Source organism: Hyla sarda, chromosome 4, assembly GCF_029499605.1.
Source record: "Hyla sarda isolate aHylSar1 chromosome 4, aHylSar1.hap1, whole genome shotgun sequence".
NCBI classification, from domain to species: Eukaryota; Metazoa; Chordata; class Amphibia; order Anura; family Hylidae; genus Hyla; species Hyla sarda.
The window spans coordinates 238,287,241-238,314,048 of record NC_079192.1 but is presented as its reverse complement, the minus strand read 5'-3'; the positions used below and the strand labels follow the sequence as shown (position 1 = coordinate 238,314,048).

General features: G+C 39.4%; 1 protein-coding gene across 2 annotated transcripts in view; it reads right to left on the bottom strand.

The window, feature by feature from the left end:
* Window positions 1-26,808, bottom strand: part of LOC130366977 (V-type proton ATPase subunit S1-like) — a 116,307-nt gene that overhangs the window by 29,339 nt on the left and 60,160 nt on the right. For both annotated transcript variants that reach the window (XM_056569364.1, XM_056569363.1), the window contains exons 6-7: window positions 21,616-21,656; window positions 16,393-16,478 (exon numbers count right to left, since the gene is read on the bottom strand). In XM_056569364.1, coding sequence (XP_056425339.1) covers window positions 16,393-16,478; window positions 21,616-21,656 — 127 coding nt within the window. The remainder of the gene's footprint in view (window positions 1-16,392; window positions 16,479-21,615; window positions 21,657-26,808) is intronic.

Below are 26,808 nucleotides of genomic sequence, written 5' to 3'. Positions count from 1 at the left end.
GGGGTTTAGAAAAGTGTTTGTGGGGCATAAGTTCTCAGTGCTGGGAAGCCAGCTAGCCACTGTGTCTTGGTACTAAGATACAGGACTAAAAGGGGTACTCCGGTGAAAACCTTTTTTCTTTTAAATCAACTGGTGCCAGAAAGTTAAACATATTTGTAAATTACTTCTATTAAAAAATCTTAATCCTTCCAGTACTTATTAGATGCTGAATGCTACAGAGGAAATTCCTTTCTTTTTGGAACACTGATGACATCACGAGCACAGTGCTCTCTGCTGACATCTCTGTCCATTTTAGCAACCGTGCATAGCAGATGTATGCTAAGGGCCGCATGGTGGCTTAGTGGTTAGCACTGCTGCCTTGCAGTGCTGGGGCCTTGGTTTCAAATCCCACTAAGTACAACAACCAATAAATAAAGACTTATTATTATTATTATAACGTCAGCAGAGAGAACTGTGCTCGTGATGTCATCAGAGAGCATTCCAAAAAGAAAAGAATTTCCTCTGTAGTATTCAGAAGCTAATAAGTACAGGAATGATTAAGATTTTTTAATAGAAGTAATGTAAAAATCTGTTTAACTTTCCGGAGCCAGTTGATTTAAAAGAAAAAAGGTTTTCACCGGAGTACCCCTTTAAGAAAATTAATCCTTTGCCCCACATGAAGAAAAGCCTAGATAGCAATAAAGACCCCTTGTTCTTTGGCTAATATATTTTTATATTCTGAAGCTGTATAGTTTGTGACTGTGTGTATTGAAGCCATGTACTATTGTTTGCTTAGTTATACATGGGGCTAAGGAGTAGGGGCTAGTTGTACATGGGGACTCGTTGGAGTAAGCAAAGCATCATGGAAGGGGCTGATCATAAAAAGTACACATCTGTTGAATATGGATTATGTATGCCACTTAAAATAAAATTTACTAAACTTCTCCAGATTATGTGCTAATGGGTACATTTTAGTAACCACATGTCTGGCTAGTCACCATTTCTGCTGACTATACTGTATTGTCCAGCTAGCAGTCTTAGTGGCACACAAGGTCGCAGATGTTGAACGCCAACATCCACCATGTCATCTTGGCATTTGTTAATAATAGCTATGTGCTGACTGAGCACCACAAAAGTAAAGTACATAGCAAAAAGGTTAACAAATTACAAAGCTAATCTGGATGGAAGTTTAACTAGTCCTTGCAACACAAATACTATTATAATGATTACAAAGAAAAGTACACTATGCGTGTGAATAATCACAGAATGTTGTATATGCAGCATTATTACCTTATACAATACTTTTGAAATATAGAGACCTATTATAAGATTCATGAATAGAATTAGTTGCCAATATAACATGTGCGTACATTTTTTTAAACTATATTTTCCCTCTAGGAGACATTCTTCTTCCCTGATTACTGCTTTAATGCTTTGGTATGCCAAAGCATTATTGCCTGTCCATGCAACTCTTACAAGCAATCTATTAGGCTGTGTCTGTGGCAGGGCTGGGGGACTTTCTTAGGCACCCAGCTGCCATGGCATCAATGTTGACTGCAACATCTTACTGATTTTACAAAGGAAATGACCTGTTATGTTAACACAGAACATACAAGATTGTAAAGTGCTGATGGGAAACAGAAGAACCCTTCTCTTTGTCAATTTACTTTGATTCACAACTGACTGTGGCATCTAAGAGGTTACGCTACTGAGTTATCTCCAATCCTAGGTTTCAAGGTGTATTACAGTCACAGTACCTGTGCAGTCAGAGAACCATAATAGTAAAGGTCTTCTGAGGACTCCTGCATACACCATATTATCACAGCACAGATCGTCAAAGTGCTGATAACTAACAATCAGGGGTTAGGTAAATAGGTCTGACATTTTTATTAGTGGAGTTTACAGATCACTTCAGCTATGTAAGACACTAAAGAGCTGACTACATGTCTACATTACTACATCCAGCACACATTACTTGCTACTGCCAGATAAGCTTTTGTTTACCAAAGGGTCTGGTACTGGCTTTCTGCTCAAAAAGAAAAAGAACAATGGAGTATCAGTAACTAATGCCCACTAAAATAAAGTACAACACATCAATATAGGTACCTTTGCTGCAAAAAAATTAAACAAAAACACAACAAGGTATCAAACATGTTTAAAACAGACCATGGGACTCCAGAAAATAAGGGGGCTATAAGTAAAAGCTTCACTCCCAGGCAGTGGCCATGGTTCATGTAAAATAGTTTCTTTTTTGAGGCTTGTTTTATTTTGTAGCACGTGGTAGGTGAAAGGGATTTTTTGTAAATGAACTCTGTTATGTCTTCCCTTTAGCCTATTTAGCTAATAAAAAACCCAAGACACCTATGACTCTACTTAAGACTATAGGAACCTCTTCTATTAACTACTGTAAATTGTGTGGCATAACCGTTCTGCAGACAAGAAAAACTAAGGGAAATCCATCAAGAGATGGTAATTTAAAGAATTCCACACATTCTTATATTCACACAAGTGTTAAAATGATAAAAGGAAAACATTTCGAGGAAACCCTAGAGGATAATAGGAGGGGGTTCATGATAGAAAGATGGCTATTAGTCTTTAACAAAACCTCTATAAAGCCATAAGAGTGCTTATATATATGTTGACCAATGCTGTACAAATTGGAAAGAAAGATGCTTTCAGGTTTTAGCTGTGGTAAATTTGGTAATCAAGATGAAGAATGGCGGGGGCCCCGTTCAGGAGATCGCGGGAGGTCCCAGCGGTCGGACCCTCGGCAATCTATAACTTATCCCCTATCCAAAGGAAAGGGGATAAGTTATGTTTCACCACAGAACTCCTTTAATAGCAGGGACATATAATAGGGGATACATTATGTTTCACCACAGAACTCCTTTAATAGCAGGGACATATAGTAGGGGATACGTTATGTTTCACCACAGAACTCTTTTTTTTTTTAAATTCTTTTTATTATTCATTCCATATCAATACAAACAATATTTCTATGTTGTTTTTCCTCTTTTCTATCTTTTTCTTTCTTTTGTAAAACAATAAACATATACAACATTTATTAAGGATACAAAAACACAATATCTCCTACAGTACAAAATTAGTAGGGGGCATTCAAGTTCTGCCTATAATCTCTGATGGCCTAGAACGGAGAGACACCAAAAAAAAAAAAAAAAAAAAAAACACAAACAGAAAGCAAAAAAATAAAAAATAAGGGGGGGGGGGGATCTCTTAATTCGAGAAATCACATTATTGTCTTTCAATCCAACTATTCCAAATCAAACCAAATTTATCTGCTAGCCCTCTTTTAATATATATCGCCTTCTCCCATGAGACCACTTTCTCCATTTTCTTAAACAATTGTTCTTTCCTAGGAGGGATCGGGTCTTTCCAGAGCTGTGCTATTAATTTTCTAGCATTATATAAAAGTCTCCCAACTGCTGTTTTAATATATAATGATATATTTAGATTGTCTAGATATCCTAATATACATGTTTTAAGATCTAAAGGAAGGTCAATATCCCATACAGTCCCAATATGATCTATAATTTCAATCCAGTATTGCTGTATATGTAAACAACTCCAAAACATATGTATAATGTCAGTGGAGTCTTTAGAGCACCGAGGGCATTTTGAGTCTTTTCAATACCCAATTTTAAAAAGAAGGTCAGGAGTTCTATATGCTCTGTACAGGATATTTAATTGTGTTAGTCTCGCCCCCTCTCCTAGTGCCTGACAGGGAATGCAGTTAAGTACTGAATTCCACTGTTCTCTACTAATTCCCGCTTCCTCCTGCCATTTTAGGAAAGCCGGTATCACCTGTGCCGACCAGCCTTTAGCTGCAAGGAGTTGATGCATTTTGGAGATAAATCCCCCTCGTTTCTTTCTTTTACTATGGTGTCCAGGGCTGAATCTTTATTTACCGTTAAAGAAAAATATTTTTGTTGTGCAGAAACAGCATGCCTCAGTTGAAGGAATTGAAAAAAAGAATTAGCAGGAATATTGAAGTCTTCCTGAAAATCTCTGAAGATCCGAATGTTATTAGATTTAAACAGATCTTTTACCCACACTACCCCTAGCTTTCTCCAGTTCTCGAAGCCTTTCAGTTTTTGAATTTCTAGGAGGTGTGGATTATCCCACAGGGGCGTATATTCATTAACTTTCCCCACCCCCCTGATATCTTTTACTTTATTCCAAGTTTTGTGTATCAAGTTAAAAGGAAAAGGAAGTTTTGTGTATCAAGTTGGAAAGGCAGAATTTTTACTCTTTTTAAATTCATCAGCTTCTAGAGCCATTATTAGATTATTACCTGAGAAAACTCTTGCTATCATAACCGTACTGGAGTTTAGGGAGTCAGCATTGTCCCAACCTCTAAGATATTGGCATTGTGCTGCAAGAAAGTATAACCAGGGATTAGGCAGGGCCAATCCACCCTCCTGTTTTGGACGATGTAAATAATCTAATTTTAATTTGGGCTTACCCCCATTCCAAATCAGCTCACGGAATTGGGTGTTAATCCTTTGAAAAAGACTAAAGCTTATCCAGATAGGGGAGTTGTTTAGAAAATATAACAGCTGTGGCATCACTGTCATCTTGATAAGGTTCACCCTACCCACTGGTGAGAGATTGAATTTCCGCCATACCACACTTTTATACTTAATGCGATTGAGCAGAGGTATCAGATTTAACTTTTCATAATCGTAAATAGAGGGTGATATTTCTATCCCCAAATATTTAATTTGGGTCACACATTCTAAGCTGACTTTCTCATTGATCTTTATATAGGACACTCGTCTGTCCAAAGGCATCAAGTAGGATTCGTCCCAATTTATAGTGATTCCAGAGAGTTTATTAAAGCGAGTAAATATATCTAACGCTATTTTGAGGGATGGCCCCATATCATTCAAATACAATAGGGTGTCATCTGCCTATAACGAAATCTTGTTTATATAGTTTCCATACTGGAAACCCTTTATCTCCGGGCTGTCTCGAATGAACTCCGCAAGAGGCTCCATTACAATGCTTTTTAGAACGTGTCTATCCAAAGAAAATAATAACACAAGCAGGGCAGAAAGTAGAAAAAAAGAATAGAATAGATTTGTTAAAAAACAAAACTTACCCTGAGGAAAGAGAAAAAAAGTTCACATTTGTATTAGAGAATGATCCCGTTAACAAAATAGTAGAAAGAGCCATAAGAAACAATTGGTTCATTTTAGAATCAGATGAAGACCTAAGAGAAATTGCTTTGAGAAAACCAAGAATAACCTATAAAAAAAAATAAAACAATAGGGAGTATTCTGAGAAAAAGTGAACAACTAAAAGAGAAGGAAAAAAAAAACCTGGCTAGGAGAGACAGTACCTAAAGGTAATAAAAAATGCAAAAATTGCAATTTTTGCAAATACAATATGGAAGCTAAACATCTACGGCTGGGAGCAGTGTCACATACAGTCCAAGACCTGATAACCTGCAAGACGGACCAAGTGGCTTACGCCCTGTTCTGGCCGTGCAGCTTTTATTACGTGGGGCAGACAAGCCGGCAGCTCAGGGTGAGATTAAGAGAATATCTGTACGCTATATGAATGGGTAAACCAGGAGCTGCAAGACTTATGTCCCACGTAAGGGAAACGCATAATAACAATCCTGATATTTTAAAATTTGCATGACTGGAGAGAGTAACTGTTCAAAAAGGAGAAAGGCTAGACAGGAAATTATTAAAAATAGAAACAGAATGGATAATCAAGACTAACGCGACAGGTGTACTTAGCCTCAATGATAGGACAGAACTATCAGCTTGTTTTTAATCACAACACCTATGTAACCCCCCTAAGTCTGTTCCCTACCCCTGAATTTATGTGAAGCACAATAAAGCAAGAAATTTGAGAAGAACGGTGAGTGCCGGCTTTATTTCTATTACCTTGTATGTTGGATTACCATGAACACTTGTCTATAAGCCAGAGCACCATAGTATTTTCAGCAGCGTTTTCCCGGTAAACTGTAGAGATCCTCCCACGTCCTCAGTGCCGTATGCCCATCTATGAGTGATCTTTGTCTATGAACTTTCCTACCGCTTAAGCCTACAGAGCATGAGGACATGGCAGAAAAGCCAGAAAATACGGAGATGGATCTCAACGATCAGTTCGAAAATCTGGACGTCGCAATCCACACAGGGAGGGGAGACGTAGGGGGTTACTTCCTAGACTGCAATGTCAAGGATGACATAGAAATGATTAGTACAAAGCACCTGGAACATCGCGTCATAAGCCTATCAGAAAAAGAAATAAACTACTTTTGGACAGTGAACTCGCTTCAGTCCTATATACAATGTGAATGCGTCCCAAGGGGACTTAGGATGTACAAACCTCCGGCCATCTTCCAAGAAGATTAAGTTTTTGTGAACGCGTGGCAAAAAAGCATTTCATGACCACGCGATAAAGCTCCTGCAAATTGTTTTAACCCGCAATCGTATAGAGTACGGCTTAATACAAGAAGAACTCTCTAAAGCCAAAAGAGAGTATGCAAAAAGAGTCTCCAAGGAACAGCTCAACGGCTTCCAAGAAAATTTTAAAACTAAACTCATTCCTTTACAAGAAGAAGCAAAAATCAATAAGCGTGATAAATTTCTAAGGGATAAGAGAGACTATGACAACAATAATATCTATACATGGCAGAACAAAACAATGGAACCAAGTAATACAGGACGGAAATACAATCCACAAAACAAAAGACGAAAATCTAAAATATCAACAGAAAAACCTCAAGTTTCAAAAAACCAAAATGAAGAAAAAAACGCAGCGTCTGAACAAGAACGAAAAAGTGAGAATATCCCTTTAGAACTCAAAGAAGCACACAAGAAGAGGCAGACAGAAACGAGAGAAGTTCAACACTGCTGATTCAAGATCAGAAGAAAAGAAAAATGAATCCCTGGTCAACCAAGAATTAACTGTTAACGTGATCAACCTTACAGAGGAGTGTTTGGATAATTACACACTGTCCCTACTTTCAAAAGGTCTGAACTACGGCATAAATGACAGATTCGATGACACTAGATTTGAGATAGACCTAGCAAGGTCACTAAGGGACATCAGCCTTCACAAGTTTTTTTGTAATAAAATATCACAAGAGCAAGTACCTATGGAGGGAGAGTCACCTATTACTATTGGCCCTTTGGTTTTTTTTCCTTCAGGTTTTGATACAGTTGAAAGGGAATGTGTGGAAATGCTAGCCTCCAACTTTGAGGAAGCTCAGCAGGGTAACAGGGAGATTAAAAGAAACCTTTTCACTAAAGGGAATAAATCCAGGTTTAGTCCCCCTATCTATCAAGGTAGCAGTATAGACCTTTTTTCAAAGGCAGTTCTGAAGGAAGTGAAATCAATTCTTTACCCTGACCCAGTTGAAAACCTGAGTAAGGAGGAATCCCTAGCCCTAGCAAAATTATGTAAAAGGGATGATCTAGTCATTATCCGTGCGGATAAGGGGGGTAGTGTGGTGGTGCAGGAGAAGTCGCAATACTTGGAAGAAGCTGATAGGCAGCTCTCCGACACCGCCACCTACTCTCCCTTACCCGACATATAAAATCATGTCGAACTTACGGTCATTTTTACATAAAAGTGTGGAAAAAGGTCTACTCAGTCGGAAAAACGCAGAGAGTCTGATCCCAGAAGTGCCAAAACCCGCATATTGGTATCATTTCCCCAAGGTTCACAAGTCGCTGAGCCGACCCCCAGGAAGACCCATAGTGGCAGGGATCGGCTCAGCGACCGAGTTCCTATCCCAGTACTTAGACTGGATATTGAACCCCCTATTGGAGTCAATTCCATCCTATATAAAAGACACCAGTCATTTGCTACAAATAGTAGACGGTATCCATTGTGAGGAGGGAACTACTTTATGCTCTATTGACGTGGTAAGCCTGTATATCCGTATTCCCCACGATACGGGTATACAGGCTACACGAGAATATATTAAGGATGCGGGTATATCACCAGAAATGATGGAATTCGTATGTGAAGGTTTGAGATTTGTCCTTACTAATAATACCTTCATGTCAGGTGACAGGTGGTATAGGCAGGAGACGGGGACCCCGATGGATACCCCCGTCTCCTGCACATACGCCACTTTATATATGGTAATATTTGAAAATTATTACATTTATAGTAGTTCGAATCCATATGTTAAATACATGAAAACATATAATTGTTATGTCGACGACATGCTGATAACATGGACAGGGACAAAAGAGTAGTTCATAGAATTTGTTATGCATCTAAACACAATAAACACCTTTAATATGGAATTTACATATCAATATGGAGACCAAGTACTAGAGTTTCTAGATGTTAAATTAATCATAGAAGAGGGACGTATAATATCTGAAGGCTACAGCAAACAAGTAGAAAAAAATACTTTACTACACTATCAAAGTTCACATAAAGCAGCTGTAAAAAATGCCATACCATATGGACAATTTATAAGATTGAAACGTAACAATACCAAAGAAGACACATATATAAAACAAGCAGATGACCTAGAAAAACGCCTTTTAGAACGTGCCTATCCAAAGAAAATAATAACACAAGCAAGGCAGAAAGTAGAAAAAAAGAATAGAATAGATTTGTTAAAAAACAAAACTTACCCTGAGGAAAGAGAAAAAAGGTTCACATTTGTATTAGAGAATGATCCCGTTAACAAAATAGCAGAAAGAGCCATAAGAAACAATTGGTTCATTTTAGAATCAGATGAAGACCTAAGAGAAATTGCTTTGAGAAAACCAAGAATAACCAATAAAAAAAACTAAAACAATAGGGAGTATTCTGAGAAAAAAATGAACAACGAAAAGAGAAGGAAAAAAATTCAAAAAAAAACCTGGTTAGGAGACACCGTACCTAAAGGTAATAAAAAATGCAAAAATTGCAATTTTTGCAAATACAATATGGAAGCTAAACATCTACGGCTGGGAGCAGTGTCACATATAGTCCAAGACCTAATAACCTGCAAGACGGACCAAGTGGTTTACGCCCTGTTCTGTCCGTGCAGCTTTTATTACGTGGGGCAGACAAGCCGGCAGCTCAGGGTGAGAATAAGAGAACATCTGTACGCTATACGTACGGGTAAACCAGGAGCTGCAAGACTTATGTCCCACATAAGGGAAACGCATAATAACAATCCTGATATTTTAAAATTTGCAGGACTGGAGAGAGTAACTGTTCAAAAAGGAGAAAGGCTAGACAGGAAATTATTAAAAATAGAAACAGAATGGATAATAAAGACTAACGCGACAAGTGTACTTAGCCTCAATGATAGGACAGAACTATCTGCTTGTTTTTAATCACAACACTACCCCCCCCTCTCTTTCACAGAGATTTAACGTCATAGTCACGTGTCAAGGTGAGAGCAAAGGTGATTGGAGAACAGGTTGGCTTACCTGGTATTTAACAGTGTACTGTTAGTCTAGAAGTTAGGGCCGAAGGAAGTGCATCCATAGCACGAAACTGAGCTTTTGTCGCCTATGTAACCCCCCTATGTCTGTTCCCTACCCCTGAATTTATGTGAAGCACAATAAAGCAAGAAATCTGAGAAGAACTGTTAGTGCCGGCTTTATTTCTATTACCTTGTATGTTGGATTACCATGAACACTTGTCTATAAGCCAGAGCACCATAGTACTTTCAGCAGCGTTTTCCCAGTAAACTGTAGAGATCCTCCCACGTCCTCAGTGCCGTATGCCCATCTATGAGTGATCTTTGGCACCATTACAATCGCGAACAACAACGGGGACAGAGGGCAGCCCTGTCTTGTTCCACGATGCAATGGAAAACTCTGAGAAGTCTGTCCATTTACTCTAACACGCGCTATTGGATCCTTATAAAGCAGTTGTATCCAAGCTATAAACCTTGGGCCAAATCCCATAGCCTCCAGAGTCGCCCAGAGACAGGGCCATTCCACCGAATCAAAAGCTTTTTGCGCATCCAAAGCTAATATGGCCCTGTCATTGGGGGGAGTCCGGAGGAACCTGTAAACGTCTGATATTTATTGATGTCGATCTAGTGGGGATAAAACCCGTTTGGTCAGGGTTGATCAATTTAGCAATTATTTTGTTTAGTCTCAATGCCAGAACCTTGGCCAAAATCTTCACGTCACTCGTCAGTAAAGATATCGGTCTATAAGATGATGGGTTTGTCGGATCTTTACCTTTTTTCAATATTACAACAATAATCGCCTCTCGCATTGATGCGGGGAGTGATCCATCATCCAAAGATCGATTGAAGAGATCCAAAAGTTCTGGCAGTAAGACATCCCCATACTTCTTATATAATTCTGCTGGGAGTCCAACAATACCAGGTGATTTGTTATTAGAAAATGTATTAAGTGCCTGCTCTAGCTCTCCTATCATTAGTTCTGCCTCCAAGGATTCAAAATCCTCCCTTGAAAGTTGTGGGAGTCTAATTTGTTTAAGGAATTCCCGCATATCCCCAGGGAAGTATACCCCTCGATTGATATAAGCGTGAGTAGAATTCCACAAACACTTTTAGAATTTCTGAATTATCCCTCAGCTCGTTACCTCCTTTATCCACTATAAGAGAAATATGCTGTGTGGGGGTCTTGTGCTTTAACCACATTGGCTAGTATATGCCCAGCTGCCTCACCCTCTGCATATGCTATTTGCTAAACCTATACCTGACCCTTTATAGACACCCATAAGAAGCCTATGCTTCCACCTCTGACCCGCCACCCCTGATCCCAGCTAATATATTTAACCAGATCATATCTCCCTGACTCAGAAATTTATATATCATGGCAACCATATAAAGACAAAGTAAGCGAGTCGCCAAAACTATACAACTATACAATCATTGTGCGACAAAATGAAAAAAAAAATATTCTGTAAATTCTGGGGGCCTCCGCCTCAAACCATACCACTCTAGTAACTTAATAAGCAAGTCATCTAGACCCTAGGTTTATATTGCTTAATGCGGTCCTCATTAATATCAAGCCAATCAGATACTGCCTCAGCATTTAAAAAAAAAAAAAAGTATCATCCATGGCCCTCACTCTTAGTCGCGCTGGGTATAGCATAGCATATGTGAGTGGTAGTTTTTTTTTGGACCTCCATTGAGTAATGAGAGAACATAGAAATGCGCACACCATTAAATTGCAAATCTCGAAAGTCCCTTGCCTTGCGCATTATAGTCTCCTTATTCTTGGTATGCAAAAACTGAGCAATTATGGAGCGAGGGGGCCGTCCTGAGGATGGTACTCCAAATGGAACCCTGTGTGCCCGTTCTATAGCAGGTTTTAATGATAGGGATTCCTGCCCGAATTGCTTTATAACCCATCTTTCTATAAATTCAACCACGTTTTGGCCTTCTCGGGGAATCCCACAAACCGAATATTGTTCGTCTAGATCGGTTCTCCAGATCATCTATCTTAGAATATAGGGCATTTATTTCTTTAGTGTTATTGGCAGTTTGCTTGCTATAGAGTCCTAATTTATCTTCCAAAATTGATATTCTTTCCTCTGCATTTGTAACTCTCAGATAAATTTTTTGAAATTCATTCCTTAATATAGATATATCCTGTTGTATATGACCCATTTGTGTAGAGAGACCAGTTATTGCGGAAAAAATATCTCTTAGGGTTGGTTCTTTGTCTTGAGTGCTTCGGTGACCATGGCCCATTTTAATAGAGGAGGATATAGTATGCACTGCATCATTACTCTCTATATACGAAGCGAATGTATACATTAAATCAGCAGAGTTAGTGTTATGAGCCACCTGTTGCAGAGGTTCCGTCTCCCTCACTGACATATTATTTCCAGTACATATCCTGGAGGGACCTTGCAATTCTCTTAATGACAAAGAGGGTTCACTGCTCTCAATAACCAGGTCCTCCATATATTCCTCTGCACCTCCCAATGATGTTTCTGCGACAACAGCCTCCTGTATAGCCAGTGCCTTTGCTAGGGCTTTGGCACGTCTCTTAGCTGCAGCTGCTGCCATGCTTGTAGCTTCATCCTCCCCCTGCAGGTTATATTATAGGCCCTTTTACACTTAGTCCAGAAAATAGAATTATAGCAGGTACAGTACTTTGTGTAGATAAGGTATAGCTCCACTCACCCTGACAAGTACGGCGTCTGTCACATTCCAGGGGAAAAACCGATACCTTCGGCAATACTTTGCCACTGTTTACAGCCACCGGGTCTCGGTCACCAGCCTCCAGGAAGAATGCCGTTCCTCACGTTCCTGTGGCCCCAGGACCACTGCAAGTGGACCGGGAGTGGAGCTGCGCCCCCCACCACTGCGTGCATCCTCTGACTCCTCCGAGCACGCTAGGTTACGCACGCCACAAGACCAGAGAGTGGCAGACAACAGATGCAGCGCCCGTCTCCTCTAGAGCCACAGCCTAGGGGGCTCCTTCCAGCCAGGATGCACACCACCGATGCGCCAACAGGAGACAAGATGGTAAGTCCTTCGAGCGAGTGCAGGGAGAGCGGCAGGTACAGCAGGGGGGTAGGATGCCAGGATTCAAAGGCGCAGAATCACAGTCATCAGTGAGGCATAGGAACCCGGGATCAGTAGCTCAGCGGGTCAGTAGCTCAGCGGGTCAGCAGGTCAGGAAGCAGCGTCGGCCTCCTACGCCATCTTAGGCCAAGCTCCTCCCCAGCAATACCACGTCATACCAAAGAACTCATTTAATAGCAGGGACATATAATAGGGGATACGTTATGTTTCACCACAGAACTTATTTAATAGCAGGGACATATAATAGGGGATACGTTATGTTTCACCACAGAACTCCTTTAATAGCAAGGACATATAATAGGGGATACATTATGTTTCACCACAGAACTCCTTTAATGGCAGGGACATATATCCCAGGCTGAGCTGTGACCACCTCGAAGAGTCGCGGTCCAGGCAGCATAGAAGTGTTGACAGGTTGCCTTTAAGTTTTTAAGTAACTAACAGAGAAAAAGTGACACTTTTGTGAAATCGATATATATATATATATATATATTTTTTTTTTTTTTTTTTAAGGTAACTCTAAAGGTCTATTGATAATATCTATAACTAATATTGCAATGAAATAAAGTTATTTATCTGACAAAGATATGGAAATACTTCAAAGAGTGTAGTGGAAGGTTGTGAGGCTAGGGACATATATTTGCTTTGGAAGAGGCTCTAATACCAGTGGGCTATGACATTATAAATGGCATCTATCTTACATCAAATCATATTAGAACAGTATTTCAGAGTGGTTAGCAAGAAGCTTATATAATCAGGAAGTGTCATGAGAAGTTACGTGAAGGAAATCTAAAATGAATATAGAAAAATAATTTAGAATGATAACTGTGAGGGTTTTTTCTGAAGTATCTCAGCACTGTGTCAGATGAAGTGGCAATCACTGGGCAGATAATAGTAATAGTATCTCCTGTAGTATTGCCTGAAATAGCTGCTGACTGATTGTATTCAGATGCATAACACATAGGAAATACGTAACAGACCTTTAGTGTCCTTTATATATCCACAGTCTATTTCATTAATCTAATTAAAATATTTTATTAAGATTCTTAAACTTCTTAGCAGATTTACTATAATCTTTCTGGTAACTTTCCTCATAGAACATCCTGTTCCTGCAATCGCCTATACTAATAATCATGACCCTGGGGAATATCAAAGGTGTATCATGTGAAGTGTCAGGCTTACTACACAATTGTTTACTATTGATATTAACACATTATGTAAGGGTACAAGTCGTTCTAGAAGTTTGTATTTATTTTAGGAGGTTGAACTTTGACACTTAAAAACTAGAAGGAAATGCTGAACAATGTCTGAGCAATGATTGCCAAAGCAAATAGCATTTTCAGGGGATGAACACTGTCAGACAGTTTAAGGTTTTAACAATGCTGTTTATCCAAAACTGTGAATGTTTTACTTGATTGGGGTATTGGAGTATGTAAACTAATTTTGGAAAACATATTGTGCAACCTCATTACATGTATATGACACCTTACCTGAAGATACAGATAAATGTGCACAACCCACAATGAAGAATAAATTCAGGCACCAAGCTCCCACTGTGCAGATTTGCTGCAGTTTTCGTTTTTTGTTAAATACTTTTATTTTAATTTAAAACAAAACTAAACAGAATAAAGTCACTAGGGAATTATAGTCCCATAAAAAGTAACAACACTCAGCTGGTGGATTTTAAAGCAAATATGAAATCTATTCCATCATGGCATACTATGCAACTTTTCAACCTAGGTATAAACCTTTGTCAAGCGCATTTTGTATTGTAGTGTGTATTACAAAGGCGGGAGGGACACTGCTGCGGCTAGTGATTGGCTGAACGGACCGTCACTTGTGTTCGTCCAGGGAGGTGGGGGCAGGAATGCGCTGAGTAAGCACAAGCCGGGTTCCTGTACAGGAGATCACAGGGGTACCAGGGGTCAGACCCTCTACAACCAGACACTTGTCTCCTATCCTGTGGATAGGGGAAAATGTGTAAAATGTTCATTTCCCTGGACTAACCCTTTAATGACTGAACTGAAAAAGTATAGGTCAACAATAAGCTCTATTAAACAAATATGGTCAAGCTTTAAGGTATAAATAAGAATTAATTGACAACCTGGAAAGACCGCTTTAAGAACATTACTGTTGGTAAGAAGTGGGAGCTGTATGCTGTTTAATAATCTTTATATGAGACACAAGGCTAATATATTACTATGTTCAGCAAATGTGTTTAATGATTATATAAATGGTAGTATAAAGCAGTTGACGTGTTCTACTTCAGTTATTTACGTATAGAATTCTGAAACACTGTTTCCCTAACAATCTTTTACAAACAGTAGCAATAAAGTGGCTGGTTAGAACCAGACTGGATCAGCCAAACCCTGGGCTGATCACTATATTATACTTAGTGCAAAGTCTTCCTCGGTTTTGTGTATAGTAGGCCAAACAACTGGGGGTTTGCTTTAGGTATAGAAACAACATGCTCTTTACTTATTTTTTGTATTTAACATAGTTTGTACAACAAAAAAGAGATTTATCATTCTGTCATAGATAAAAGCTGGTGTGATTTGCCCATAGAAGCTAGCTCAACTTTCATTTTAACGGATTTCTTTTAGCTAGGGAAGTTTAGCTGTGATTGGTTACTTACACTATATGCAAATCACTCCAGTTTTTGTTATGAGTTCTTGATAAATTTAGGCCATAATGCTATTTAGGCTGTGTTCACACCTCAATTTTGTTTCCATTTGACACGTATGTGTTTTTTCTTGTTCTTTTTTTTTTTAACAAAAAAAACATTTTTGTTAATGGATACTATAAACAGATTCTGCTGTATGCCATTCGTTTCCCATTGATATACATTATTTTTTTTGCATTCTCAGCAAAATTAAACAGTGAAACAGATACAAAAATGTGGTGTGAATGAAGCCTTAGTAACAAAGTTAGGTAGAAAAGGTAGAAAAGAAGGTGAACAGGTTACATTGTTTTGCTGAATTAAAGGGGATAACCAGAAAACCCATCTCCTATTCACAGAATAGGGAAAAAGTGTCTCCCTGTGCCCGAAGAGCATTCTCATGGGAGCACCGGAAAAAGCTGAGTACAACTTTCTAGCATCTCTGGTGCTCCCATAGGGAATGCATGAATGGGGCATGTCGACCCTGCTCCGTGCACAGGGTTGCACCATTCTGATCAATGGGACCTACTGCGATCAGGCACTTATTCCCTGTCCTGTGGATAAGAGATATGTTTTCAAGTCAACCTAGCATATAAATGGATTGATATAATGCAAATGGTAATTCACCTTTCGGTCAGGCACCTGCATTTGTTGTGTTTAATCCTGTGTAGCCATTTAAATACCTGTCTCCGTAAGGTAAAATGAATGGTTGCATGGGAGATAATATTGCATGGGACATGTTGCACTCTGCTAATATGGAACCCTAATAGATTTGATCAAGAATCTAAGGAGAGTAAAAAGCCTACACATCAATTTGTTTTACAATACTTATTTAATTACGGAAATATGCTAACATCTATATCTAACACTTACTCTGGATTACTACACACATACTTATGTCATTGCTTATGCTAACTTCTCAAATTGCATATCATTGTTTTTTCCCCTATAGTATTATAGTAGTATATTAGTACTATAGTAATAATACAAATCCATATATAAACACTCATTTCGGATACTATTGATACTGTTAATCTGTAATGAGCTGTCTGATGTCCCAATGTAATGCAAAACATTACTAATATATCAAACAATCATCTCACAAATGCCAAATTATCTCTTTATTGGCTGCCCACAAGAGCAAGAATATTCTTCTAATAAGCAGCCAATACATGTATGGTATATTAATATATTACATTAAAAGGATTTTAATAGATATTAGCCTTTTCCTTACTTTGGATGGCTTCATTCCTGTGTAGATTGCAGTAAAGTGAAATCCTCTTTTCTTTAGTTCATGCGTGATCCTCCCGATGTGTTTATCTGTAAGTTAAAAGAGATAATAGTGTTATATGAGGTCAGTTCTAAATAAACTATGCAGCAAAGACTTTTTAAAGCATGGCTCTGCAGAAAATATGTGGAAAATAATTTTGTTTTGTTTGTGAATGTAATAATAATTAGTAACAATAGTTAGCCCAAATAATAATTAAAGGGGTTTTCCGGGACTACTATACTGTTCATTGTGTAGAACATGGCACTGAGCAGTTGACTGGATGCCAGATGGCTCCTGGGCCCAATTGTAAAACTGTAACAGGGCCCCACCTATTATGTCATTTATAATACCGGTGTCTTATTTGAAGCTGGGGGGGCCTTTGGGCCTCATGAACTGATACATGGATGACATTTATAATATTTCCGGTGCTATTATTCATAAGAATAAAGTAATTGAGGGATTCCTGTTAAATTTATAGGTGGGTATTTTCTCTTGTCAAATACAGTGGGGCCAAAAAGTATTTAGTCACCCACCAATTGTGCAAGTTCTCCCACTTAAAAAGATGAGAGAGGCCTGTAATTTTCATCATAGGTATACCTCAACTATGAGAGACATAATGAGAAAAAAATCCATAAAATCACACTGTCTGATTCTTAAAGAATTTATTTGCAAATCATGGTGGAAAATAAGTATTTGGTCACCTACAAACAAGCAAGATTTCTGGCTCTCACAGACCTGTAACTTCTTTAAGAGTCTCCTCTGTCCTCCACTTGTTACCTGTATTAATGGCACCTGTTTGAACTTGTTATCAGTATAAATGACACCTGTCCACAACCTCAAACAGTCACACTCCAAACTCCACTATGGCCAAGACCAAAGAGCTGTCGAAGGACAACAGAAACAAAATTGTAGACCTGCACCAGGCTGGGAAGACTGAATCTGCAATTGGCAAGCAGCTTGGTGTGAAAAAATCAACTGTGGGAGCAAGTATTAGTAAATGGAAGACATACAACATCACTGATATTCTCAGTCGATCTGGGGCTCCATGCAAGGTCTCACCCAGTAGTGTGCAAATTATCAGAAGAACGGTGAGCAAAAATCCCAGAACCACACAGGGGGATCTAGTGAATGACCTGCAGACAGCTGGGACCAAAGTAACACAGGCTACCATCAGTAACACACTATGCTGCCAGCGACTAATCAAGCATTGCTAGACGTGTCCCCTTGCTTAAGCCAGTACATGTCCGGGCCCGTCTGAAGTTTGTTAGAGAGCATTTGGATGATCCAGAAGAGAAATGGGAGAATATCATATGGTCAGATGAAACCAAAGTAGAACTTCTTAGTAAAAACTCAACTTGTCGTGTTTGGAGGAGAAAAAATAGCTGAGTTGCATCCAAAGAACCCCATACCTACTGTGAGCATGGGGGGTGGAAACATTATGCTTTGGGGCTGTTTTTCAGCAAAGGGACCAGAATGACTGGTCTGTATAAAGGAATGAATGAATAGGGCCATGTATCGTGAGATTTTGAGTGAAAACCTCCTTCCATCAGCAAGGGCATTGAAGATGAAACGTGGCTGGGTCTTTCAGCATGACAATGATAGTAAACACACTGCCCAGGCAATAAAGGAGTGGCTTGATAAGAAGCATTTCAAGGTCCTAGAGTGGCTTAGCCAGTCTCCAGATCTCAACCCATAGAAAACCTTTGGGGGGCAGTTGAAAGTCCGTGTTGCCCAGCGACAGCCCTAAAATATCACTGCTCTAGAGGAGATCTGCATGGAGTTATGGGCAAAAATACCAGCAACAGTGTGTGTGAAAACTTACAGAAAACATTTGACCTCTGTCATTGCCAACAAAGGGTATATAACAAAGTATTGAGTTGAACTTTTGTTATTGACCAAATACTTATTTTCCACCATACTTTGCAAATAAATTCTTTAAAAATGTGATTTTATGTATTTTTTTCTCATTATGTCTCTCATAGTTGAGGTATACCTATGATGAAAATTACAGGCCTCTCGTCTTTTTAAGTGGGAGAACTTGTACAATTGGTGGGTGACTAAATATTTTTTTGCCCCACTGTATGTGAAACAGAAATCAGTCAGTTGCATGGGGTGTAAAGTGTCAAATCCAGGTGCTGCCATGTCTGTATTCTGTGAATACAGAAAAAAACTGCCATTGTGGGGGGCTGCCAGGAAATTAATTTTACCAAAGCCATGTAGATTTAATCATTATTGCTGGTATTATTCTGGTAACTACAGTACGGTGTAATTGGGGAATAATTGTAATGCAATGTCCTAAAATAATATTTCCAAAATGGAGTGCAACCGTTAAATATAGTCAAAACTGTGAAGGAATCATGCGCTATGCGAGACAATCACTGGCTGAGATAGGACACCGCTGTGCCCAGTAATTGGCTGAGCCGGCAGGTGGTGCACCAAGCGCTCTCTTCAGGATCATGAGAAAGACAGAAGATGAGGGGTCCAGACCAAGCTGAACGGGGGGGCTGGGTTAGATTAGCATAGTTTTTTTCTATTTTTTTTCTCACCCCAAGCAGAATACGAGTCTTAACAACATGCTGGATAACCCCTTGAAGGCAATTCAGATGATGACATACAGCTATTAAGCATTATATGACTTAAAAGCACCAGCAAATAATACATGTAGCTGAACTTTGGCTATTTATTTAGTTTGCTAGTAGTCTAATTTACTGAATTTCTATTCTGGCAAATCCTGGCTTAGAATGCTCTGAAGCATGTTTCAAACATATGTGTCCTTCTCATTAAAGCGTTCTGATGCCCTTAGAGACAATGATACATTATTTAGAATTCTATGAAAAAAGGCGATAACTGTAGCTATAGCTACGGAGAATGTCACTGACCTTTGTTTTTCAGCAAAGAAAACACTCATTTTTATTTAAATCAAGCATACAATGTAGTCATTTGTACATAGCTAAGGATAACTATTTCTCATTTCACCTTTATTTGTTAAATAACGTGACATTTTCCCTACAGAGTAGAAGGTAGGCTATCAAAAAACCAAAATGACTCTATTCTCCCATAATGCCGAGCTGCTGCATTTAAAAAAATAAACCTTGACTAATCTCCCACCACTCCCCCAGTGCAGATGGTATCACTGTCCTTGTGCTCTGGTCGGTCTTCTTCCTGCTTCTGGGATCTGAAACATGACACTGCCGCTCAGCTAATTCCCGGGTGCAGTAATGCCTAACCTCAGCCAGTGATAGGCTGAGCAGCATTGTCATGTATCAGGCCTAGGCACCAGGAAGAAAACTGGAGCCGGGCCTAATTCATCACTATGTGTCTCAGCCTATTACTGGCAGAGGTGGGACATCCCTAAGCGATTAGCTGAGTGGCAGTGTGACATGTCAGACCCCAAAAGCAGGAAGAAGACTGCACCAGCGGACAAAAGAGTGATACCAGTAAGTTTTAGAAAGCTGGTGATATAGAAAGAGAAAATAGTCTATGTGTGATGAAAAGGAAAGGCAGAGGATGTGTCAAGAAGGAGGAGCAATGTCATGATAGTATATCATTAGTGACTTTGGTTTCAATGGTTTCCATAGAGTGCTGGGGCTGGAAGCTAAATTGCTGCTGGTCAAAACATCAGCCAGATTAAAGGTTAGAGAATAATTTGAGGTATACATGAGTTTTGAGGCAAATTGTAGTAGTACGATGGGATGGTAGCAGGAAAAAGAGGACAGGTTGGAGGATAGCTTCTTAACGATGGAAGTAATGGTTTAAAAGAAGGAGGGAAGATATCAGTAGTTATTGAAGGGGTGAAGAACAAGGTTAGGGTATATTCATATGACAGAATTTCTGCATTCTGTCGTATGAATATACCCTAACCCTGTTCTGCAGAATTCCACACGGATTCCGCATGCCGATTCCGCATCAAATTAAAGCCCAATAGACTTTAGTGGGATTCCGCACTCCAATACACACTTTAGAGTCTTAGCATGCGGATTCCACACAGATTCCGCACAAATCTGCACCGATTCCACACAAAATCTGCACAGGCCAGAAACCACCCAAATTAATGTGGGCGTGGAATTGGTGCAGATGTGCGGAAATTCTGCCATGTGAATATACCCTTAGGCCTGGGATAAACTTAGTGGTGAGGTTAGAGTTGAGGTGGGATGGGACTATGCCTAGTGTGCAGGTGATGAAAGCTTTTCATCAGTAATGATGGAGAAGTAGGTTATGAAAGAACAGGAAAGGTTTTCAATCTCATGACGTATGTGGCAAAGTCCTCAGTTGAGATGATACATGTGGGGGTTGCATCAATAGACAGAGTATGGTGTTAAAGTGTTAAATACTTGTTTGGGGTTGTAGGAAAGAGAATATATAGCAGTAATGGAGTAGTCCTGTTTAGTAGAAGTGGGCACAGACTTGAAGATAAGAAATGTTTGCTTGAAAGTCTTTTATGGCATGGTCTTTCTTCCAGCAACTCTGGAAATTGGCCTCAATTTATTTATCCAATTGGTTTGCCTATTGATTTGTCAAGTTCTTGTGTTGGGAGCCGAAAAAGTAATGTTACAGAAAACAGTGGCTGTGTCTGTGTCGAGAAATGGCGATACAATAGAAAATGGTAGAAGAGAGCCATTGAGTGTGTGAGTGTAAAGCTTGTATAAGGGTAGGCCAGTTTGTGGACTTGGGAGGGCAGTTGAAGAGAAGAGGGAGAAGATATAAGCAAATTGTGGTCAGATACATAAAGAGGTAAGATTGAGAAGTTAAATATCAAACAGAAGCAGGTAAAAATGTGAGATGCCTATGAAGGAGGTGATAGAAGTTTTAAGATGTCATGTATTAGAGGGGACGTTGAAGTAAGTAATTCATCATGAAGTTGCAATTTTGAGACAATCAAAGACCATAAATCAAAATCAGGAAATCTATAGCAGACATTGTCCAAACAATTTACAAATATACAGAATTTCACAATGTATAAAGTAAGGAAATATGTTGCTTCTGTAACATTCACAATAGTGACTGTTGTTAGAGGAAATTACTACAGAGCCAAAAGGGTGGCTGAAATGCTGGGATTTTGTGGTGCATCTCCAGCAATAAAGATTTTTTGTTTCACTTATTTATAATGTCTGGAATTTTGCATAGAGATTAACTTCCTTTTTATCTTTTTTATTTTCTTTATTTCCATCTCGGATTTGTCTTACTTACCATTTTCAGCAAAGACCTTAGCAGCAGAAGTTTTATTTGACCTACAGAAAGTAGAATTTATCTTATTTCATTATAATATACATATATAAAACAGATATACACATAACACACATTAAATCATACATGCTATTACTGATGCATTCATCAATTAAAGGGGTTGTGCGCTGCCCTGCCTTTCGGAGCTCTGCTCGCCGCGTCTGGAAGTTCATTACTCCGAACGCTGTGTGCGGGCTTCCGTGTTCGCGGCTGCCCCCTTGTGACGTCACACCCGCCCACCCCCTCAACCAAAGTCTATGGGAAGGGGGCGCGACCGCTGTCACGCCCCCTTCCCATAGACTTTGGTTGAGGGGGCGGGCGTGACATCACGAGGGGCCGGGCGTCACATCACGAGGGGGTGGCCACGAACACAGAAGCCCGCACAAAGCGTTCGGAGTAATGAACTTCCAGACGCTGCGAGCGGAGCTCCGAAAGGCAGGGCAGCACACAACCCCTTTAAATACATGAGAAATAGACATGTAGCAAAAAAAAATTTCCATAGGCGCATAATATAAGTTACATTAGCTATAGAAATTCTCTTACCATAACACACCCCTTTAAACCTAGTGTGGGATATTTATCAAACTGTTTAGATTAGTTTAGATGGTCTATATTTGTCTCTCAGAAAGTCTCAGTCTATTTAGTAGAGAATTTTGCGAGACTTTTGCTTTAGCCCCTTGGGGACGGAGGGTTTTTCAGTTTTCGCACTTTTGTTTTTTGCTCCTTACCTTTTAAAAATCATAATCCTTTCAATTTTGCAGCTAAAAATCCATGTGATGGCTTATTTTTTGCGCTACCAATTCTACCTTGTAATGACATCAGTCATTTTACCCAAAAATCCACGGCGAAACAGAAAAAAATTATTGTGCAACAAAATTGAAGAAAAAAATGCCATTTTGTCAATTTTGGGGGCTTCCGTTTTTACGCAGTACATTCTTCGGTAAAAATGACACCTTATCTTTATTCTGTAGGTCCATACGATTAAAATGATACCCTACTTATATAGGTTTGATTTTGTCGTACTTCTGGAAAAAATCATAACTACATGCAGGAAAATGTATACGTTTAAAATTGTCATCTTCTGACCCCTATAACTTTTTTTTTTTTCAGCGTATGCGGCAGTATGAGGGCCCTTTTTTTTGCGCTTGGATCTGACATTTTTAGCGGTACCATTTATGTATTGATTGGACTTTTTGATCAGTTTTTATAATTCGGACATTTCCCCAAACAGCGATACCACATATGTTTATTTTTAGTTTTATTTACAGTTTTTTTTTATTGGGAAAAGGGGAAGGGGCTAAATTATCTTTATTCAATTTTTTTTTTCACAATGTTATAAGCTCCCATAGGGGGCTATAACACTGCACACACTGATCTTCTCATAGGAAATCATTGATCAATGATTCTGCTGCTTGACTGCTCATGCCTGGATTTCAGGCACTCAGCAGTCATTCGGCGATTGGACAGCATGGAGGAAGGTAGGGATCCTCCTGCTGTCTTTACAGCTGTTCGGGATGAAATCGCGGCGATCCCGAACAGCTCCCTGAGCTAACCGGCAGTGTTATTTCTTTCACTTTAGATGTGGCGTTCAACTATGAACGCCGTGTCTAAAGGGTTAATAGCGCATGGCACCGTGATCAGTGCCGCGCGCTATTAGCCAGTGGCCCCACGTTATAGAAAGGGAGTGGGCTGAGGCCGTATAGGTATGCCCTTCGTCCCCAAGGAGTTAGAGCCCTTCTCCGCAGAAACAGTATAGTGGTCTACAATAGAGGATAAAATGCAGTGGTCAGGAATTTATCAATTGAGACTTTTATGGGAAAGTCTCAAAAAAGTTTCATCAACAAAATATACACCAAACTGTCAGACCTGTCAGAAATCCAATTTAAATAGTTAGTAGGAAGCCTTTTATAAATTTTTTGGAATGTATAATGCGACAGAGTGCAGTTTACATTTCACATGACATGTTATCTTTAATCTGAAGGGTAATCTGATCTAATAATGACTAAGGCCAAACTCCAGGGCCGAAACGCGTCACCTGTTTCGTTGTCACCTATGTGCTGAAGTACCGCAATAAAGCATTCCGTTGCCACTTACCTGCGCTGGACATCCCTTTGTTCCTAATCTAATAATATATAAAATTCTAAAATAATGCAGTTTAATCCCAGTGATCCCTAATTTTTATTTTTTTTGGGTCATTTTTGTTATCCTTGTAGATGTCTGATGCAATTTTTTTGTTTGTTTTGGTTTTCTATATTTCAGTGCTCCAATTTCACTTTTGCAGCTGATTCTAAGAAAGCATATAAATTTACGCAATGCGCACGATGCAATTTAGTCTCAGGAAAATTCTGAAAACATGTGTAGTGGAAGCATGGTTCAGTTTTCCATGGCAACCAATCCAATTTCTTCTTAAATTTTTTAAAACTGTGTTGAGACCTGCAAAAAATTGAAAAAGCAATCTGATCGGTTGCTCTGGTCTGGTCGCTGCAACACTCCTCTTCTACACATGTTATCATCAATCTCCCCATTTAGAATTCCAGGACACTATGCTGCTGAATAATGACTGTGCCTAAGGCTATGTTCTCCCGAAAGAATGTCCACACAGAGAATCTCTATGCGCACACTCCATACAGTGCGTGCACTGGCAGAATCTTCCAGCGCTTGGACTGCACAGGAATACGCTGTCTCATAGACAGTTAGGCATTCCGTGAGGCTTCCGCACAAAGAATGACCACGTTAATTCTGTTGGACACGGACAAAGGAATGTCCATTCATGAAAGATTTGGCATGGAAATCCCACGTATGCCCTGAGCAGCAGTCACATTGAATTAAATGTGACTCTGCTGCAGTGGAATCTCTGTGCCAATTTCCTATCCAGAATTGAATTTCCATCGTGTGAACCAAGCCTATGATTCTGGCCGATTACCACATGGATGATTCTCCTTTTGAATTTAGACTAACAGAGTTGAGGGCTAACTTAGAATGCTTTAAAAAATATAAAAAATATAATAAACATTAAAATTATAAACATTAAAGAATAGATAGAGAAATACTTTAATAAAAACGTGGTTTGGAGAGATTAAATTTATTGTACAAATATCAGAACCTAAGAATGAAAGCAAGTGGAACCAGCCAGCACCTCACAGAAGACATACGAGATATTCGCTTTATAGTATACTTTCTGTGTGGCAGGGAAGTCCGTGATAATAAACGAGCGACTTTTGATATATTTGTCTCAGGCTCTGCAACTTTTATGAGACTTTTTTTTGTCTATTTGTCTCAGGCTCTGAGACTTTTATGTGACTTTTTCTTGTCTAAAGTGCTGTGTAGAATAGACAATAATGTCCATTCGCAAGATTTACTAAATGCTGTGCTACGTTTGATAAATTGCACAGACAATAGACCCATGCTCAGAGACTTTTCTCGTCCAGAGTACTGCAGAGAATAGACAATGATAGTAAATCTCCCTCAATAAGTCTATAAGTTTATCTGTCAGATCCCACAAAAAAAATTTCTTTGTTACTCAGTACCTAATCCTGATCATGTACATCTAATTTGTATGCCTCTATCACCTTATTCTCAAGGGAAGGGGGCATGTCCCTCCATTATGGTGGTGGGTGGAGATTGGTGTGTCTGCTCATGCAGCCTTGTTCATGAGTCGTTTTTTTGTCCATGACTCATGGACAAGCCTGATGCTGCTGCAGGACTGATTAATGTCCCAGTAGGTATGGGGACCACTAGTTGTGGGATTTACAGGAGCCGTGTAAATTTAAACAACCATATTACAACATTTTATAACATTTCTTGCCCATAGACAGTTTTTTATTTAAATCTAAGGCAATCCCTTTAAAATATCCCAATACTTGTTATCTAGTGTGTACCCATCAAACTATTACTGAAACTACTTATTATAGGAGCATATGTGTTATATGGGAAAGAGCATTAAGTGTATATGGGGAGCTTCAAGAAAAGATGATCTTCACATAAGTGCCTAGTTTTTCTTATTTAACACAGAACATGTTTCACAGGTGCTTCACACCTACAGTATATTATGCATTTTTGATGTTGTATGTTTAAAGCTGCAGATTTCAATGCAGATCTACAGCATCAAATCTGCAGCATCAAATATGAGTAGGATACTGGACATATGAATAAAACTTTATGGTTTTTTGTTTTCAAAATTTGTACACTATTATGGAGGCAGCCATGTTGCTTATTATAGGAGCACATGTGTTATATGGCACAGAGTACATGGAGAGATTCAAGAAAAGGTAGCTAAACCCTTTGAGGTGGTCTTCATGTAAGCCCCAGGCCATACATACTAATAGACACACCAGGACAAGATTGCCTAGTTTTTCTATTATGGAGGCAGCCATGTTACCTGCCATGTTACCTGAGCTACCACATCTGCTCTGATAAAAAAAAATCATTTAGGGGCTTTTATATAGTTAAAAAAAAAAATATATATATATATATATATATTTTTTATTTTACACTTTTAAGTCCTCATAGGTGACTATTATAAGCAATCATTAGATTACATGTAATGTTATGTAATAATATGGTACTGATGAGTACTATCAGCGATCTTCTTGTACAGTCTGCCTAAGCAAACATTTATTTATCACATTGTTTTGGGAGATTTAAGTGTACCTGTCAAATGACAAGCAGGGCTCTGTGCACTGAGGACAAGCAGGGCTCTGTGCACTGAGGACAAACAGGGCTTTGTACACTGAGGACATGCAGGGCTCTGTACACTGAGGACAAGCAGGGCTCAGTACACTGAGGACAAGCAAGGCTCTGTACACTGAGGACAAGCAGGGCTCTGTACACTGAGGACAAGCATGGCTCTGTACACTGAGGACAAGCAGGGTTCTGTACACTGAGGACAAGCAAGGCTCTGTACACTGAGGACATGCAGACCTCTGTACACTGAGGACAAGCAGGGCTCTGTACACTGAGGACAAGCAGGGCTTTGTACACTGTGGACAAGCAGCGCTCTGTGCAGTGATAACAAGCAGGGCTCTGTGCAGTGAGGACAAGCAGGGCTCTGTACACTGACAACAAGCAGGGCTCTGTACACTGACGACAAGCAGGGCTCTGTACACTGACAACAAGCAGGGCTCTGTACACTGATGACAGGCAAGGCTCTGTACACTG